The sequence below is a fragment of the Lethenteron reissneri genome, chromosome 30 (assembly GCF_015708825.2).
Source record: "Lethenteron reissneri isolate LAM-NWPU_2019-01 chromosome 30, ASM1570882v1, whole genome shotgun sequence".
Classification (NCBI taxonomy): Eukaryota; Metazoa; Chordata; class Hyperoartia; order Petromyzontiformes; family Petromyzontidae; genus Lethenteron; species Lethenteron reissneri.
Genome location: NC_083808.1, coordinates 6,034,816 through 6,055,486, shown reverse-complemented (window position 1 = coordinate 6,055,486; position 20,671 = coordinate 6,034,816). Strand labels below are relative to the sequence as shown.

General features: G+C 45.9%; 1 protein-coding gene across 5 annotated transcripts in view; it reads left to right on the top strand.

Annotated features, from left to right (window-relative positions):
• LOC133349454 (protein piccolo-like) overlaps positions 1-20,671 on the top strand; it is a 194,983-nt gene that overhangs the window by 96,663 nt on the left and 77,649 nt on the right. For all 5 annotated transcript variants that reach the window (XM_061562919.1, XM_061562922.1, XM_061562918.1 and 2 more), the window contains exons 7-10: positions 5,875-8,584; positions 9,234-9,337; positions 11,719-11,800; positions 13,616-13,741. In XM_061562919.1, the coding sequence (XP_061418903.1) occupies positions 5,875-8,584; positions 9,234-9,337; positions 11,719-11,800; positions 13,616-13,741 (3,022 nt within the window). The remainder of the gene's footprint in view (positions 1-5,874; positions 8,585-9,233; positions 9,338-11,718; positions 11,801-13,615; positions 13,742-20,671) is intronic.

Sequence of the window (20,671 nt, the reverse complement as noted above, 5' to 3'; positions counted from 1 at the left end):
ATCGTTGAATACGTCCAATAATTATTTTAGGTGACAATTGTGTTTAAAATTCAGCCTGAACTTAAACAAAAAAATGTTTTAATTGCTCACGCATAATATGTATTAATATTACACGTGTATTGTACATTTCCTCCTGCACTTCTGTTGAGTATAAAACATAGATTTTTTAAAATAAAGACCTTTCATATACCTTTAGCTGTCAGATGTCCCACAACCAGAGAAAACGTTTAAGAAAGTTTTTTTTGGTGGGGGAGGAGGGGAGTGACCAGAATCTTTTCTGTAACCTAGCAGTGACACATTCCACATCGGAAACTCACTTGGGGCGCGTTCAATATTTTTATGGTGCAGCTTTTTTTTTGCCAGATAAGGCCCACGGAGTTATGTAGCTCTTTTGTAGAAGCGATCTGGACAAAAATGATAGCTCAACAAAGTTACTTATCACGTGTAAATGTATAGCAGCCAAATACGTTTAATTCGCATGTAGATTCTAAATGTGGAGGGAAAAACTGGAGGACCCGGAGGAAAATCAACATGACCACGGGGAGAAAATGCAAACTTCAAATATACAGCAGGCGTCAGGGTCGGGATCAAACCCACAACCTCCTGCATACCAGGCGAGGTAGTTATCACCTCGCCACCGCAGCACCCATAAGGAAAAAAACATTGGCAGTGTTGCATGAACACCAGCCAGAGAGAAAAAAACTCGCCACATGTATCACTCACCGGTGAGTTTATCGATACATTTTTTAAATCCTTTATATTAAGTTCACTTGCTTGCTTGCGTGCTTACGACCGTGCAAATCTTTCGGTCGTTTTTTAACCCACTTCCCGTGATCCAATCGAGCTGACATTTTGCACACAGACTCGTTGTGCGCGACAATTTATTTTCGTAGAAATTTTTTTTCCCAAAATTTTACACTTTTTAGGAAAAAATGAATTATATTTAATTACCAATTGCTTAATGGTGGCAGGCAATCATCTGACCAATAGGTGGCAGCCATCTCAAGCCAGAGGACGAGAGGACTTTAGCCGCCACGCATATAAAGGATTTATAGTGAAAAACTTTGTTTTTACGGGTAAATTTTTTAAATCCTTTTTATTAAGTTCACTTGCTTGCTTGCACGCTTGCGCGCTTACGACCGTGCAAATCTTTCGGTCGTTTTTTAACCCACTTCCCGTGATCCAATCGAGCTGACATTTTGCACACAGACTCGTTGTGCATGACAATTTATTTTCGTGAAAAAAAATTTTCCCAAAATTTTACACTTTTTAGGAAAAAATTAATTATATTTAATTACCAATTGCTTAATGGTGGCAGGCAATCATCTGACCCATAGGTGGCAGCCATCTCAAGCCAGAAAACGAGAGGACTCTAGCCGCCACGCATATAAAGGATTTATAGTGAAAAACTTTGTTTTTATGGGTTAATTTTTTTGGCTATGGTTCAGGTTACCCCCAAACCAACTGAACTGATTATTGTTCCATCCGTTCAAAATGGTCACAGAACTTTAACTTATAGTCAACCATCTGCAAAAAAAAACAGGTTTTAATCACTTTGAATTTGCATATTAGCTCAAAAAATATCAACAACAAATTTTGCAAAACGAAGATCTTCCCTGTAGCCTAAACAATGATCCCCTGCATATTCTATTTTACAATACAGGCTGCATTTTACAATATAGATTACATCGGAGGCCTTTATGTTGCTACACTGCCAATGTGCAATGTCTATTTGCAAAGCAGAGAGAGAGATGTGTTTTAGTTGCTTCAAACACATTTCTGTGTCTTTAACACATAGGCTTTCGCGACCAATATCATCCGTAATAGAGGTTTTTTTTTTAGGGGTTAGATATATAAATGTGTCATTAAAACCCGCCACAAATCTGTCTGTCACCTGATGAAGCTAGTTGTAATTATTGACGAAACGTCGTACTCGGACTGAAAATGTTGTGGCTTGGCTCTCCAACACACCGGTGTGCTGTACTAGTGACGAATTGGCACGTTCTGTTTACGTGACAACCCTTACTAGTTGGCTGTGTCGGGTGGTGGTGGGTTTTAACGACACATTTATATATTTACGCGATCTAACGCAAAAAAAAAACATTTCTGTGTGTTGCGAGTTACTGAGACAGCGCTACAGAGAGACAGAGCTACAGAGAGACGAATTGAGATTCCGAGAGACAAACGGACATGGAGAGAGTAGCTTTTTGGTTTCAATCCATGAAAATAAATCGTTAATTCCAGTTTCTAGTTCCGGTTTGTGGTTAATTTAGATTATCTGAAATGAACACTGCCTCGCCATAATACTAGTAATACGTTTTTTTTTAGATTTAAAGCTTTCGTGACTGCAGGGATTCATTTTCTAGAAGGGAAATAATAAAAATATAAAAATTATTTTATTATTTCCCTTCTACGTGACTTTACCGAAAGAACCAAGAATAGGAAAAAGATTATAATGTAATTTCACTGTGTGAAGGCCTCCCCATGCCTTGTCGGTCATGGGCGTTAGTCAGTGCAGGTTTGTGAAGAGGTGGTGATGGTGCGGAGGGGTTCTCACGATATCACTCGTCACTGATGTCAGCCATGGCCAGTAATACAACTTAGATCACCGGATTTGCAGCGCAGTTAGCCGAACAACTGCACCGCCCATCCACAACAGACGAATATATATATATTTATGTTGAACTTCTTTTGCACCGTACATAACCAGCCAATGTAATAGAAGCCAGTAGTGGTGGCGGACATGGTGAATTGGGTTTTTTTGCACTTTGGCCTGCAAATAAGAATGCTTTGCATTTTTGTTGTTTGCATTAGGTATGTGTGAATGTATTTCCTTTGGCTGTGGCACTGTTATTGCCTGCCCTTGGGATGGGTTCCTGGAAGCTGTAATGGCTCTTAGAGAGAGAGAGAGGGAGGTAGGGAGGCCATACCTATGACATGTGCCCTGGTTTAGTTGGGTTTAATACAGCGTCAATCTTGGGCAGAACCGACTGCGCTGCCTGAAAGCCTCAATTGCATCTCTCTCTCTCTGATGCCAAATTGAAGGATGTTTGTGCCACCTTTGCCTGGCAAACCATACGCGCACACTGATGCTTCTTTTTCACATTGATGCACGCAGCAGGACCTTATAATTCCTGCAGATTAAGTGGCATTTTCTGTTCAGACGCACCTCGTCCACGACTTGAGCTGCAATTATAATATCACAATGCAAAGAGGGATTCCATTACGAATCCTTTCAGTACTTCCAGCTGCAAGTCAAAAGTTATTTTTTATAGATATTTTAATTTTAATATACGGCAGCTCTAGTGACAGCTGCCACTGAAATACATATTGGTGGTGTTGATTGTTATTCGGAGCAACGATGGGCAGCGCTATAAGTGAGCGCTCTTCATTATGCTCGTTGCTTATTTTCTGTCAGAGGCACGCGCGTGCAGAGAACGCAAGTTTAAATTCGTCTGCATTTACAAATAATTGACCATGATCAGATGTCGCCCATCCATCAGGATCTCGCTAAAAGTTAACTGGATGCATCCAAACCCAAATTGTGTTGTAGATGTAATTAAGTCAGAGTGAAATTATGTTGGTGGATGTAAGCGCGGGGTGGGTGCAGTAACTGGCGCACATATCGAAGCGGACAGGCACTGATCTGGAAGGCCCGTTTAGTGGCGGAGTTAGCCACGGTGCAGCTGCTTGAAAGGTGAATATTGGTTTGCCATCAATTGCTGCACGAAAAATTACCATATCCCAATGAACTCAATAACACTGCGGCCTGAAAATAAATATTTCTATAAAATCGGCAACATTTTGAGCAATGGCCCTTCTTCATAGCACATTAGAGTGCTGACATCAGCTTGTGCGTGTGCAGAAACTAAACGGATTGTTACATCGCGCGATTATGGGGGATGATGACAGATTGGGGAGGTCTTCATTTAGCAGTGGATAGATCATGTGTGTATGTACGTTGAACTTCTTTCGCACCGTACATAGCCAACTGTGCTAATCGGATGTGCGGGAGAAGGACAACAAATTAAACACAAAAAGCAGTTCTAAAGAAATGAGTTTTCAATCTAGATGATTAAAAAGTGCATAGCTCCAGTGGCTACCTAATATCGGAAGGAAGAGCGTTCTAGATGGTCGCAGCTCATCTGAATGCACACGATGCAGTGGCCATTTTTGTTCGAGGGCCAGCCAAAAGACGCTGCAAGGATGGCCGGAGTTCGCATGATGGTGTATGCTCATTGATGAGATCAACAAGGTATTGTGGTTCATTTGTGGCAAGCACTTTATGTGTAACGAATTCAACCTTATCATCTATTTGTTCGGCAACCATAAGCCAATGCAGCTCGGCGAACACTGGACAGACATGGTCGGATCTTGCAGTAAATGGTCGGATCAGATGATCACAATGGCTGATGATCATCTGCTGCGGGCTTATACCATTGAACTCCACCTTAAAGAGAAGATTTACTCTCTATGTGAGATTCATAATTGTATACCTTTTCTTAATCACTAAAAACACATTTTATGGTGAGAGACCAGGTTTTAAAATATATTGTCAGGTTTAAAACTGTGTTCCATGATGCTGTGAAAATAACATAACACATCTAATGAAGACGACGATGAAGCATTGAAGTGCACTAACTCACATGAATTTCATTTAATCAACTAGCGTGTACGTGCTCAATGGCAGCAAGGTCGGTTTGTAGCACCTGTAAATTAAAAAGGGCTTAATAAGCACTGATCGAATGCAGACAGGATATCGATTGGTTTAGAATATATTTGTTTTCTCGGAAAATCAATGGTGATCGTGACCTGGAGTCTAAATGATTTCATGTTTTGCCTTCAAAAAAAACAATTACAGTAAAATATCCGAGATTACAACTGCATGGTGCCGACAGGTAGCTGGCAGAATGTTCAACGGTTTTGCAGTTAGCGCGATAATTAATAATTTCCATTTAATACACAGGAAGAAAGACGTGTTTATTTTTCACCACTTTTTCACTTTGCTCTCAGTTACCAATAACAAATGCAATGAGAGTGTGCATGTTTTGCTATCGACAATAATATAACATTGGGGAATGTGTTGGTCTTATTTTTTAAACTATAGGAAGTTGGTTAATTTTATGGTTCATTTACTCTATGCATTGAAAATAAATTAATCACGGTGCACATGTTAGTTTAATGGTGATTGCTGTTGGAAGAAATTGGCTCAGCCACAAGTTAATGGCGATACGTGGTGCAAAATAATTCTTACAATGTCAATTTTAAATGTGCATTGCTGCGTGTCATTGAAATCTACCGGGCATATTGAGCAACAGTTTATAGTTGGAGTAGGCAATGGCTACATCAGGGTAATGACAGGGAATTCTGGAGGTATTGAATGGCCAGTGAGATAATTCCACACCACTTCGGATTTTCACAATTAATGTAGGTATAACAGTTATAATTATCCAGGGAAACTTCACTGAGCATCAATATTTTATCGTGAGGCTGCTCTGTGGGATGTGACCCAATTTAACGAGGTGTGTGGTGTGAAACTGAAATACTTTGAAGGAACGCATGCGTGCACAGGAAGGAGAAAAACAAATAAATAAATTTGGCAGCGCTCAAATAGGTCGGCAACGTATTTGCTCCGCTGCCTCCTGCATTTGATAACACGCTGTTCCAAATCGGGCATATTGCGCACATGATCAGAACACGATTCCCCGACCGCATCTCCATAGAGCTGGATTATCGTCATGTGCCACCGAACCCGCCCCTCGTTAGCCGTTGAACCGTTTCCGGCGAGAGGAATCGTGGAGCGGTGTGCAGTATTAATTGTGCCCTCACGTCGCACGCCGTGCTCTTGTGAACGAACGCCCCCTTTCATTCCAGATCAAACCCACGCAGCAATCGACGGCGGCGGCGGCAGCGGCGGCCCTGGCTCAGAGCAAGAAAGTCAAGCGGACGCTGCCCAACCCCCCTCCGGAGGACGCGCCGGCACCCAGCTCCGCAAACTCGCTCTCGTTCGTCGCGTCCATCCCGCGCAAGCGAATCGGGCGCACGAGCACCATGGCCCGTGCCAAGCTCATCCAGGACATCGACCGCGAGCTCGAGATTGTGGAGAAGGAGTCGTCAAAGCTGCGCAAGAGGCAGGCGGAGCTGGACGAGGAGGAGAAGGAGATCGACGCCAAGCTTCGCTACCTGGAGATGGGCATCAACCGGCGGAAGGACGCCCTGCTGAAGGAGCGCGAGAAGAGGGAGAGGGCCTACCTGCGGGGCGTCGCCGAGGACCGCGACTACATGTCCGACAGCGAGGTCAGCAACATCCGTGGCACCGTGGCGGAGGGCGGCCGCCAGGGCGAGCGGCCAAGGACGGCGCCGCAGCACCAGTACGCCCAGTACCTGGCTCCGAACGCACGCCACTCGCTCAACATCGAGTTCTCGCACACCCCCGGCGCCACCACGCAGCCGAGTAATTCGTACCTGCAGCAGGCGCCCTACCAGCCGCAGCCGCTTTATCAGACTCAGCCGGTCCCCTATCGGTCACAGGCCGCAGGCTACAGCACGTTGGAAGCGCACCGCCCCGCGTACCAGACGACGAGCCACCAGACCATTTCCACAACGCAGGCCGGGTATCAGACCACCAGCTTCCAAACCCTGCCGATGCACCAGTCGGGCTATCAGACCACCCCTTTCCCTACCTTGGGCGGCCACCTAGCTGGTTATCAGGCCACAAGTTTCCAGCCGATGCCCAGCCACCAGGCAGATTACCTGACCACCACCTACCCGACATTGGGAAGCCATCACGCTCCCTACCACACGACGAGCTTCCAGATGGCCACGGGTCCTCAGCCTGGGTATCAAGCCACGCCGGGCACGTCCTACTATGCGCAGGGCCACACGATGCACCCGCACCACCAGCCGCACTTCGCGCAGAAGCCCCGGCATTCCCAGCTGATCAACTTGGACCCCAAGCTGAAGGCCAACTACGAGTTGCTGCAGCAGAGCCACCCTCTGCTAATGTCGCCCACGTCGGCGGTCGAGATGTACGACAACCTTGACCTTCGGCTGGCGCTGGAGGAGAGGGGAAGCATGGCCAGCAGCCCCATGTCGAGCATTTCCGCTGAGTCATTCTACGCAGATCTCGAGCACCAGGCGGCGCGCAACTACGTGATGATCGACGACATTAACGAGCTCACGAAAGGCGCGGCCATCGGGGGCACGTTCAGCTTGGGGGGCACGCACAGAGTGGAGCGTCGCTACCATCACTCCAGGGACCCAAAGAGGATGTCGGACATCAGCGACTACATAAGCACGTCGAGCACGCCGAGGTCACACATGCACAGGAAAATCGACGACGAGTCGATGAAAGATCCCTACGAGCTCAAGCTGTTGAAGCAGCAGATTAAGCAGGAGTTTCAGAGGGGGTCTGACCCTTTGGATCACTTAGGAACCGCCACGCTCTACCATGGCGACGTGAAATACAGGCACCCCTCGAAGTCAGATCGCTACAGCATCGGCAGGATCACATTGGAAAAGGAAGCTGCGAAGCAGCTGATGCCGGCCGTTGTTTCGAACAAGCAGCTGAAATCCAGAAAGCTGGGCGTCGAGCATAGGGTCTCCAAGTTCTCTCCAATTGAGGAAGCCAAAGACGTCGAGTCTGAATTTCCCTCCTATTTAACCACGACTCCGGCCACGGAGGCGGCATCCACCGTTGTGATGCGAGCCAAGAAGCTGCAGGGAGACATCACGTACGGCCTCAGGAAGAATATCCAGGAGCAGCAGAAGCTCTCGGTGCTCACGACGAGGGGACACACGAACGAGCTTGACTTATTGAGCAGCACCGGCACTCGCTCTCGGCCAAGGTCGGTGTACAGCCTCGAAAGCAACCGATCGCGACCGTCGTCCGTTTATGGTCTGGACGTCACAAGATCTCGGCCCGCTTCAGTCTACAGCATGGAGAGCACCCGCTCAAGGCCCACGTCTGCATACGGCCTGGAGGACAGCAGGTCGAGACCCTCGTCTGTGTACGGTATGGACAGCAGCAGATCCAGGCCGACGTCCGTCTACGGGCTCGACTGCAGTAAATCGAGGCCATCGTCCATTTACAGGATGGAAGGCGCCGGTTCTCGGCCCTCGTCCGTGTACGGCATCGAGCTGACCCGCTCCCGGCCATCGTCGGTTCACGGGCTCGACCTGACCATGACTAAGCACGAGCTGCAGGCCGCGGCGGCGGCGACGACGGGGGCCAAAGATGGCGACTCGCTGGACATGAGCTCGTACGTGCCGGGAGCCGCCGGGGTGAAACTGAGGTGCAAGCCACCCAATCTCATCATCAGCCAAAGCAAGGGGAGGATCCCCATCGTAGCCCAGAACTCGGAGGAAGAGAGCCCTCTGAGTCCCGTGGGCCAGCCCATGGGCATGGCGCGGGCGGCCGCGGGGCCCCTGCCGCCCATCTCAGCCGACACGCGTGAGCAGTTTGGCTCAAGCCACTCGCTGCCCGAAGTGCAGCAGCACATCAAGGAGCTGCACCGGCGTAGCTACGACCGCGACGTGGCGTACATCCTGGACGACCTGCAGCACGCCATGTCGGACAGCGAAGGTAACTGAGCGGGGGGAATGTGTGCCGCGCCAGACACGGCTCTGCCGCCCGAGGGCACGGATGCACGCGGATGGGTCAGCGACTGCTTCAAATGCCACCCTGGATGTGCTTTTTTTTTTACTTTCTCTGTGTTTTGCTTCTTTTTTCCTTTTTTCTTCTTCCTGTTTTGCTGCTGGACTGCATGCGCCTCCTCAACAAATCTGCGGATCGGCGTGTGTGCAACGTTTAGTTGCGCATGACTACAGCGAAATTACTTTGGACAAACTTTCATTCGATTTGAAAACAAAGCACAAGCTACCTCATATGAAATGCAAGAATTGCTGAAGAAAAAAACGCGATCATTCATGCTGCAGATTTTTATTTTTTTTCTCTGTTGTATTTAAAAAAAATATACTTGAAAATATGTCTTCACACCACTTTCTTTTTGTTACTCTCTATTCTTTTGCATGCTCTTTTATATATATACGTGCACATTTTTTTTACCCCGCCATGGATTTTTGCATGAACCAATCACGCCACGGATCTGCATGCGCGCCCTCCCCAGATTGGAGGTGTCCGTTTTGCGTGTGCTCGCGCGACGCGGCTCCATTACCGAGGACCGTGCCCCCCGTCCCCACTTACCCCAGAGCTCCGTTTTGACTTTTTAAAGCATACCACTTGAGGCGTGAAGACACCAACTGGTTCGATAAGCCTCGTGACTCGTTCCATGAAGATCACTCCAAAAGCAAGCATGGAGGATACCACCCCTTGCAGGTGAGTACAGCGAGCGTTTGTGTAGAGCACGCGCGCGGTGTCTGGTGTGCGCTTCGCGTTGGCCCAGCAGACCTCATGTGCCTACCGATGCCGTGATCCCTTTAATGCCACAGTAACTAACTCTGCTTAGGAGGAAGTCTCGTGTGGGCTGCAGACTGGCGCTGGTGATAACTCCTCAGAGAATAAGCTCCGAAATCAGCACTGAGCCCAGAAGAGTCGCCAAGCGAAAGTCGATCGCAGGAAGAAAAAAAAAATTCTGCCATAAAAATCTATTGGGAATGTAATTTGAATTTCATCAACAATGAAGATCAATTCTCATTGAAATTGACCACCTCTGCGTACACAGTGTACAGCAGCTTTGTCACCACAATCTCACACTACATCAATATTGGACCTATATTGAGCCTACATGGTCAGTGCGATGGGTAAAACCAGGTTAAAGTTAGGGCTTGATGAGCATGTGCACCCCTATACGAAGGGGGCACCTGAGCTGTTTTCACTTTCGTGAAATGTCATGAGACTGATAAAGCCCACCAATAGATTTGCAGTGAAAATGAGAAGCTTTAAACTTTGGTGGGAGAGGGGTGATGCTCCTCAAAGGGCAACAAGGCGTGTGTGGTACAGGCAACATAATTGTAATATGGCCATTCATCCTTATAACTGGTCCAATTTCAAGGCAGCTACATTGCCAATATCCTATATGTATTGGCTTTTGCGCATTGGCTACAATGGTCATGGTGGCGAGATGTTATCTACCTCGCCTGGTGTGCAGGAGGTCGTGGGTTCGATCCTGACAATGACGCCTGCTGCTGTATATTTGGATTTTGCATGTTCTCCTCGCGGTCGCGTGGATTTTTCTCCGGGTCCTCCAGTTTTTCCCACCACATTTAGAAATATGCGTTTAGAGTATTTGGCTGCTGTACAATTCCACATGATAAGCCAATTCGTTCAGCACTCATTTGTGGCCAGGTCGCTTCTGAAAAAAGAGCTATATAGCCCAGTGGGCGTGACCTGGTAAAATAATTTAAAAAAAAAATTACTTTAGAAACGACATTTTAGTTGATGTTTGCACGTCAATTGTGCTCCCTGGCTAAATATGCACACGTGTATATAAATCATCATCAGCCATGATTTATCACCTGCTGGATAAAGCCATCCCTAAGCCATCTCCATCCCTTATGGTCTTGCAAGGCAAATATATATGTATATACACACAGAAGCTAAAATGTATAAATGGTTTGCGCTGTGGTATGAACCCAACAATTTTAATTTGATTCCTGGCCACAGCTGATATCTGAACCAATCCTCGGTTGCACCCGTGTCAAGAGCTGCATGGCTCACAGGGTTATTCCTAATAAATGAAACTGAAACTGAATCCTATCAGTTCCCCCTCCCTTCAATGTGCGCTGGCCTGCGTAGTGAAGTATATTCACATGACCTCCAATGAGCTGCGTGGCATCGGGAGGCATTCATCCACCCAGCAGTACAGTTTACTAAAAATGCTCTGTAAATGGTCACAATTATCACGTGAAACATTTGGGCCCTACATATAACCCACACGCACATGTATTATGTAACACACGTGCATTAAATTTCGATTTAAAGCTTTCGTGACTGCAGGGATTCATCTTCTTGGTTCTTTCGGTGAAGTCACGTAGAAGGGAAGTAATAAAATAATAAAAATAAAACATAAAATATAATTCTCACGACGTTTCGGCCACAACGCAAGCAGCCGTCCTCAGGTGAAGACAAGGTCTGTCGAGGCGACAGCGTCTAAATGAAACGATGTGCCTTGTCAGATCAGACGCTGTCGCCTCGACAGACCTGGTCTTCACCTGAGGACGGCTGCTTGTGTTGTGGCCGAAACGTTTTATTATTTTATTACTTCCCTTCTACGTGACTTTACAGAAAGAACCAAGAAGACACGTGCATTATATAACATGTGCGTAAAACATGTTTGTTTATTAATGCCATCTAGGTTGCGCTCTTTTGGCGATCAGGCTTTTGTTAGCGTGGCACCCAAAGCTGCGGGACGCCTTGCAACTTGAAATCAGGAAATCAGAGTCGGTAGATATATTTAAGTCTCCTTTGAAAACCCATCTCTTTAAACCGGCCTTCCTTCTTTAGTTTGGTCGGTTGTCCTGGTTCTGTTTTTGTTTCCTGCTTTCCGTGCATTGCGCATTGGGATCCTAGGATGAAATGCGCATTCTCCATTTGAATAATTATTATAATTATAACTCTTGCAACGTGAATCACGTTAGGCGCATTGGATCTCCCTTGCTTTCTTGGACGTTTCTGTAGCGGCGTTGTCACCGCACGCACGCACGCTATAACCCACCGTTGCCTGCGGTCGCGCCGCGCTGAACGATGTGCCTTGTCAGATCAGCGACCCCCCGCAGAGCTACGATTTCCCGCACGCCAGAGTGCAGCTTCAACAAGACGCCAAGGACCACAGCATGTCAGGTGGGCCCGGCTATAGCTCTCGTCCTGCTCCTAGCCATGACCCGGAGGCGGACCCTGGGAATTCTGCATTTCGGACCAGCTGTCGTTCCTCCACTGACGAGCCGATGCTGCAAACATTGCCACCCCTCGATCATCAATAGACTGGAATGATTTTTCGCTCGGCAACTTTGTGGCGGGGAGAGATTGTTTATTTTTGTTGTTCTAAATAGCGGTGACGAGCCCACAGTTTGGCGCATGGTAGCGAGCGTTGGTGCAGTGATTATGTCCCTGGTGACCTGGATTTGATTCCCTGCAGTGAATAAAAATCGGTGAAATGTGGCACCTCAAACTGTCATGGGCCTCTGCTAAGTCACTTGAGCTATGAATGAGCACCCGGGATGGTGCGCAAATGTCAGCAGTTGGAAGTCAAAAGACGGCAAGTTATGGTGCTGGCCAAATAACCTGCATGTGCATCGCACTGGAATTAATAGGTATTCCCTTACAGCCCTCGCCCGAACAGTCTATAATGTTAAATTAACAAAAACTCAACACATTCATCAATAACACTGCCTTAAATAGAAAACATAATATGCGAGATTGTGAGCAATGACCCAATGGATCTTTTTCACAGCACTGGCCACCCTATGTGCTGTGAAGAAGGGCCATAGCCCAAAACGTAGCCTTGTGTCCATAGTTTCTTTTCAAGGCAACGTTATTTGACGAGTGCGTTGAGTTTGTTGTGGTTTTTGTTGTGTTACTCGTGCTTGTGCGCCACTGCCAGCACAGTTGTGCACAAACACCCTTTGTCCGCGGTTGATGGCACTTCAAAAATAATATTTGGTATGGGTGTATCAACATCAACTTTCAACGGTGACAAAGACAGCCAGGCATGGTCCTTACCATATTACTCCACCATGTGCCATATGCTCTGCTGGCCTTAATAGCTGCGTTCTACCTGTACCTGTTTGATCTGTATGTGTGCTGCTTCTTCATTTTGAAATTCAGAGGTTGTTGATCAAAGTTTGCCAGCCAAACATTGTCTTAAATACATAATGCAGAATATGCTATAATGGTGATCAGATGCATATAATTATAGATTTTTGCTCTTGTTTTGTTGTTGTTTAAACACTCCGGGGCCAGATTTATATACCCAAGCAGAAAGAGGCAGCAGAACAAATCCCATTTTTGTAGCACAGCTTATGGGATGGCAGTAAATGGGCACTGGCAGCTGTGGTGCTGCTCGAGAAGTCATTGCCATGTACTCCACGCTCTATTTTGCTTGGCACCACGCAATTATTGTCCCATACTGCATCCACCCATTAACTCGAATGAAGATCCGTCTGCTGGTAATTACTTTTGCAAAATTAGCAAATAACACCTTTTTTGGGGCCCCCCCCCTCCCCGCCATAAATGAGTGAATGAATTGTAATGCACGGCTGAATGCAGTGCAGGAAGATCTGCTATGAGAATATTAGACGTGGCATATTTGACTGCATAATACATACATTTTACAAAAAAAAAGCTATACAGCTGTACAGTCTGCCCTCTAGCAACTAAGCCTGGTTTCAAGCTGTCACGCAGACAATACTTTGTAGATACGCTCAAATGTACGCCTTCTTCAATGTTAGCTTTGATGATGCAAGAATAAAAATGCACTGCCTTAAGAAATTCATTGCAGGACACCTGGCTGTGAGATTGTTGACCTGCCAGGTGCAATGTGTTTTATGCATGAAAACTCAAGAGAGAGAGAGAGATAATTACTCATCTGTCATCAGCATGCATCACCTGCTGGAGGTTTGGCTGTCTTGCTAAGGAAGCAAGCTGCTCTGCGTGCAGGGAACGGACTTGGCGTCCGAGTCGTTGGTGGGAAAGAGGTTCCGGGAAGAGACGGGGAGATCGGCGCGTACATCAGCAAGATCCTGCCAGGAGGCGCCGCTGAGCATTCTGGAAAGCTCGCAGAAGGTGGGCAACGGTGCTCATTCTCTAAGACACAGATGGATCAGAGAGAGAGAGACAAACTGCCGTAGTTATTTGATGTATTACTTGCCAATGAAACACCGAGCAAGCGTTATAAATGATGTGCTATTGCATTCCTCTTTTTGTACTCAGCAACTAAATGAATATGATGTTGTTAAAGAAGCGTAGTACAAAGGTGGTAAAGGTGCAGCCCTGCATTTACTCGCTGGCGCCACTGCTGTCGGGAGGGCCTTTGATATAGAAAGCTCTAGAGATCCCTGCAGAAAGGACGTTTTGGTCTACTCTTCCAAACTTGTTTCAGCTGCCACGCCAGGAGATCGATTGCAAGGCCACGTTAGCAGCATGGTCAAGACAATTTTAGAAAATCACCATCATTATTTGAAATATGATACAAAAAAATGTAAAATAAACTTTCAAGCAAAATAAGCAATGTATTATTCCTTCCCTTTTCTCAGTATTTATAAACTAAATGAATTCGATGTTAAATGTGCCTCGTTTTAAATTGTATTACATTGCAGTCGATTTCTTTGGCTAAACGATTTGCAATCAATAAATCAAGGCCAAGTCTGGCACTTAATTTATTCAAAAATCTCACATTTTACCTCAGTGTTATCAGCACAGTATGTCAACCTATATTGATGTGTTCAATCAAGCAAAACAGTTTCACCTACGTGCTGCGGTTTTAAATTACCTGATTTGAATGTGGTGCATAGCACATGTGTGCGACGAGCATCCCGTGGTCAATGTCGAGTAGAATCTGCTTTCTGCAATTTATCCAGCATCAGCTTGAACTCTGTACCACGTTGAAATGTCTACAACTCAGACTCTTGTCGCATCAGGCTCAGCTGATGACTGCTTGGGACGCCGGGCGGGCAGTCGAATTAAAGTAATCCTCGCCGAGCACGGTTTGTTATATTCAGGCCACAAATTGTTCCTGTGATTATCATAAATCAATTACATATTGATCATTGAGGGGAGGGTGGGGAGGAGCTGGGTGGGGAGGGTGGGGCTGGGCGGGGAGGGGAGGGTGGGAGGGGCTGGGTGGGGAGGGTGGGGAGGGGCTGGGTGGGAGGGTGGGGAGGGGCTGGGTGGGGAGGGTGGGGCTGGGTGGGGGGTAGGAAGGGTGCGCTGGGTGGGGAGGGGCTGGGTGGGGAGGATGGGGAGGGGCTGGGTGGGTGGGTGGTGGGAGGGGTGGGGCTGGGTGGGGAGGGGCTGGTCACCCCGTGGTGCCCTTATAAAACTCAACGTTTAACCTACTCACACCGGCTTGTGCCCGCCCTCACAGTCGGGCATATTTGCGGAATACACCACGCCGCCGTTGACCCTGGCCATTGACCCTGGCCATTGACCGAGCAACCCAACGTTCCTACCAGCTCCCTCCGCAGGAATGTGTTTGTTTTATTGCTGTTAAAGTAGTTACTGTCTAATACCGTTTAACGTTTCTGAATTTAATCCTTTTTTTTTCAAATTACATGTGAGGTAAAATACGAGGTAATGTTTTGGCAACTGAATTGCCAGCAGGCATATTTCAAGTAATTTACCTTTGTTAATCATTAAATAGCAGTGTCTTAAGTCAAACATAAATTAGCCAATGTGTTGGCTTATGGGCATTTTCAGAACAATAAAAAAAATGTGATTTATAGTTTGTGGCAGCTTGTACAATGTAGTCTCTCAATAACACGTTGATTTCTATTAATTGTTTGGTGAATAGCAAGCACAAGGTGGCAGGTGTCTTCAAACACCTGTGTAATTGGTGTCTTAACACACCAGTGCCATAAACACTGCCAGGGGAAGAACCACCACCTCATATCGTAGGCAACAGAAGGGGCTCAGTCCTGTGTTTATACCTGGTTGAGACTGCTCGTCAGTATAGATTTCGATTTAAAGCTTTCGTGACTGCAGGGATTCATCTTCTTGGTTCTTTCGGTAAAGTCATGTTGAAGGGAAATAATAAAATAATAAAAATAAAATACAATTCTCACGACGTTTCGGCCACAACGCAAGCAGCCGTCCTCAGGTGACGAACAGGTCTGTCGGAAAGACAGCGTCTGAATGACAGACCTGTTCTTCACCTGAGGACGGCTGCTTGCGTTGTGGCCGAAACGTCATGAGAATTATTTGAAATTATGTTTTATTTTTATTTTTTTATTATTTCCCTTTTACGTGACTTTACTGAAAGAACCAAGAAGATGCTCGTCAGTACTTGATCCGGTGTTTTTCTGCTCAAGCTGTGGCATAAATCTCGCGGATGAATAATCTCATACTATAATCATCATCCTGAATCTATGCTTCTCGTTCAAAATAATCCAATAATGTTTTTGTTTTGTCCCCCCCCCCCCTCTCTCTCTTTGAGCGGTGTCAATTGTGAGCGTTACACTAGAATGTTCTGCTTGGCAGTGGAATAATCGTATTACGTCTCTAATTTAGAACAATATTGCTGTAACAGCATTAGGGGCTGTAATTCAATTTCACTGCACGGCCCTCTTCATGCTTTGAGATGGCATTATAATTTCTGAATGTTGCATATTAAAGAAGAACTATATTTCTAGGGAGTATGTGCACGCGTTGCCCGAGCAACAGTGGCCAGCAGTGTCAGCAAAATGGCCGTTCAGGGGGAAGAGGCTTCGCCTTGAAGGTTACGTTCGGAGGAATGCCCCCGGTGTTTTAGACCAGTGCGCTTGGCGATTTGACTCCATACCCTCGCGAATTTATTTAAAAACAGCAACAAAAACGGTATTAAATCTGAGATGGTTGTGCAAAACATAAATCATTCTAAGGCATTTCTGTGAGGTGGAAATTGCTCGTTTGCAAGCTCAATGTAAACCGATTGTGGCAGTGTAACATTTTTCATAGTGCAACATTTGAAAAAGCTTTGCGAAATAACAAAATAGTGAAATTAATTTCCAGAAATTCTACTCAGCTTTGTGGTGGCTGGGCTCTCACGGTGTGCTGGTGTGTCTACTGTCTGATATATCGAGGGCTTTTTAATCACATTTGGCAGTGGATGCAGCTTCATGTGCCGATGTTCAGTGGTGTTCATAAAATTGCTGTGAAATTAATGGCTCGCGTCACGAATAAATAAAGCTCAGACGACTGCAGCGGGGGGTGGGGGGGTGAAAAAAAAATCACTAATAAAATGTTCATCTCGTTTGAAATATTTTTAGCCAATACGGCATGGATGTCGCCTTTAATTTCAAACAGCGTGTTCTACATAGCCATGGTGCTGCTTGGTCAAAATCTTATATTTTTTTGGTATTTCACATGGCATTTATTTCAAAAGTCTGTTGCTTTTTGTGTTTCGTTTGTTGTCCTTCCCCCGCACCTCCGATTAGCACGGTTGGCTACGTACGGTGTGAAAGAAGTTCAACATACATAGACAATTTCTGCGCTGATATTATACTCTATAGTCATGTCCTTAATGAGGACAACCAATTAATTTGATATAAAAATTACCCCCTTGTTGGTAAAATACGTCCTCGCTTATATAAGTAAACACCACTGTACTGATTTTCCGCTTAATTCACTCTTGCCATGCACCTGATTACAATCATTATGCCCAATTACTTTCTCATTATTCGGACGCGCAATCAGACATTGCCAGGAAACGTTTGAAGCACAAACATATCTTAGGGCGGAAACATACTCAGTACCGCCAGAATGTGTTGGGTGATTGGTTCCCAAAAATACACAAAAATCAGGCCAGTTCTAGAGACGCATTGAAATCACCGTGGTGATAGATAAACTGTGTTTGCCCTTTTCACCCTGCACACCTACAGTACATCCACATTCTTTTCAACACTATTTGTAACCCTAATCCTGAAGCTGCACTTAAGACAAATCAGTACTTTCTCCTGCCAAAGATTGGTTCAAGACAGAATGTGAAATGTATTTATATTCTATATATGAACCTAGAAAACTGAATTTTATTCCTGACCACGGCTAACATCAGTGGCAAGTGATATCTAAAAGAGTCCTGGGCCCACCCCCCTGCACCAACCTGCACTGACCAGCCTGGGTGAAGTATGGTCAAAACTGCCCCATTGACGAACACGGCGTGGGAAGGCCTTCATCCAGCAGCGGATTAACAAAGAGCTGGACATCATTATAATTATGTAGGGTCGTATCTTACAATAATAATTGTTGTGTAACCTGGGTTTCAAGGAAGGAAAGGTGCTCCCAACTGAGCCACCAATACCACATCCCACGTCAATAAATGTTCCTTAAAGGTCTCCAAACCGAGACCTACCCAGAGGTAAACTAACATCATAAAAGCTGATGAGGTCAGGCCCCTAAGGTGGTATGGATGTAAGTGACATTGTTTTTAATGGCCCATATGTATTAACTTTGTGTCCCTGTAGAAACAAACACCTCAGTGAGAAACCATGCAGAGACGCCTTGCAATGGCTTGCCATGCGTTGTATGGGTCACCTCTCGTTGACATTGTCTGATTTTAACATTGCCATTCAACGTGTAAAGTGGCCTGCGTGCTTGTCTTCATATCCCGGCATCATTGGTTCTTGCCTTTGACCTTTTTCTACACCCGATTGGTAATTTCCTAGGGGAGGGAGGGGACGGAATGCATCGCGGTATGAAAGCTGCGAGCTGACCTTTTAACGGGACCTTCCCACCAAGGCAGCCTGTTGAACTTCGCCTCCCACTCAGTGTTTGCGGGCGTCCGTGGCGACAGCATAAACATTTGCTGCGAGGGAGCTACACAGCAGCTTCGCGTAATAAATACAACACATTGTCCTGCGGAGGGAGCTGGTAGGAACGTTGGTTTGCTCGGTCAATGGCCAGGGTCAACGGCGGTGTGGTGTATTCCGCAAATATGCCCGACTGTGAGGGCGGGCACAAGCCGGCGTGAGTAGGTTAAACGTTGAGTTTTATAAGGGCACCACGGGGTGACCAGCCCCTCCCCACCCAGCCCCACCCCTCCCACCCGCCACTCAGCCCCACCCTCCCCACCCAGCCCCTCCCCACCCTCCCCTCCCCACCCAGCCCCTCCCTCCCCACCCAGCCCCTCCATACACGACGGACGGACACAATAATCCCCTGATGCAACACTGTTTTTATTCGGAGAATACAGTACATGTTCTGGCCACTCCTTATGAATAAAACAATAAGTGGTAGGCTGGTGGGTGAAAGTGTAAATTTGTTTGAAACTGAATTATGAGTTGTGCTGTTGATAAAAAGCTTATTAATTAAGCTCAATGTTACTTATTATGTTGAGGCTATTCCCAAACCGGTTGTCGCTAATGTTTATTTTGCTGTTGTTATTGCTGGCTGCCACGCTCAGACATTGTGTTCACCGAGGTAAAAAATTAGCCTGAAGTGATGAATAATTAGTTTTAATGTCATTGCCACGAATAAACAATAGCGCACTACCTGATCTTATGCTACTGGCAGCTACCCCATAGGCCACATTCATTGTCATCGTACTCACCTTTTAATTTTAGTTATGCCGTCTCTAATTTATTTAACATAAATACTGTTTGAGAATTATTTTCACCCTTCACCCTAAACGCCAATTGAATAAATGTAAATTATGTAAATGAGTTAGCATTACTCCACACATATACATATTGCTGCATTTTTGGTTAATTCAGTTTTAATATTATTACACATAACTTCCACTCTATTAGGTGCTTTACGATCATTATCATTAAGTCATCATCAATATTATTAAAATGATGACCTACATAAGCCGTGGCATTATTTTTCCACGATGTATTATTTTCCACGTTATATCATAGTAAAGTTTCACTCGTTTTAATAGCCCTAACGAGTTAACAATCAACTCGTAGGGAAACTTTCCCAATGGAAAGAAATGTACTTTTTACCCCATAAATTAATTACTTATTAACAAGAGTGCTGTGCTCTGAGTGTTTTTGCAGATTAACTTAAACGTTTTAGTGACCACTGCATTTTTCATTTGAACAAATAGTCCAAGGCAATCGCAAAATTACATTTCTTCTATTCGATCAATGAAGCCAAATTAATGTTGATCTCCTGCTACCACACGCTCCATTTTCTTGGCATGAATCAAGCGGTGTTTAGTCTGTGGGCTTCCTAAACACGAGAGAAATGACAGGAAAATGGGACGCCCATTGAAGGTTGATATAACAGATGCCCCCAAATAAGTCCAGTGATGCGGTGCATTGTGAATATAGTGCCAAACCAATCGCCGATTTTTCTTCCAATGGATTTTGAGATGTGAAATCGCAAATTGGGGTGCTTGGGAGATGTGTCCTTAAGGGAACCCCGGTTGTAGGAATTGCCCATCAGGGCCTGCTGCCGGGGATGTTTTACATAAATGGTTCAATCGTGACAGATGTGGCTGAAGATCCCTGCTTGCTCGGTACAGAGTCACACAGGCAGCCGTATTGCTCAAACGTTCAGCTCGCTTACCTGCGCAACGTTTCTCAACCTGAGGCTCCATTCCAGTGGGAGGGCAGTGGGGGGGGAGGGTGCTGTTGACCAATACAATTTGTGACGCATGAACAAAAAACCCACGTTACTCTTTGAATTGTTTTGTAGGTGATTTCCCCCCCACCCCCCATTGCAAATTGAGTGCCAGTCTAGCGGAAAATTTACCGACCTTTAATCAAGAAACATATTTAGAATGCAACAAAGCTGGGCCTCTATGTAATGGTATTAATTTGAATCTAAATATAAGTAAAGTTCAAGGCACAGCCGTGTAATTACTCACTCACGCTACTGCTGGCAAAAGGGCCTCTGTAAGAGAAAGCTTCTGGAGAGCCCCGGTAAAGGAAATGTTTTGGTCTACTCTTCCAAAACTGGGCAGACGTCTTGGACAAAGTAGGAGTTCCCACAATTTGACCTCAGCACACGTGACCTACTGATCGACTAACTGTGGTTGCGCCCATATGTACTGCTTGGTGGACAGAAGCCAAG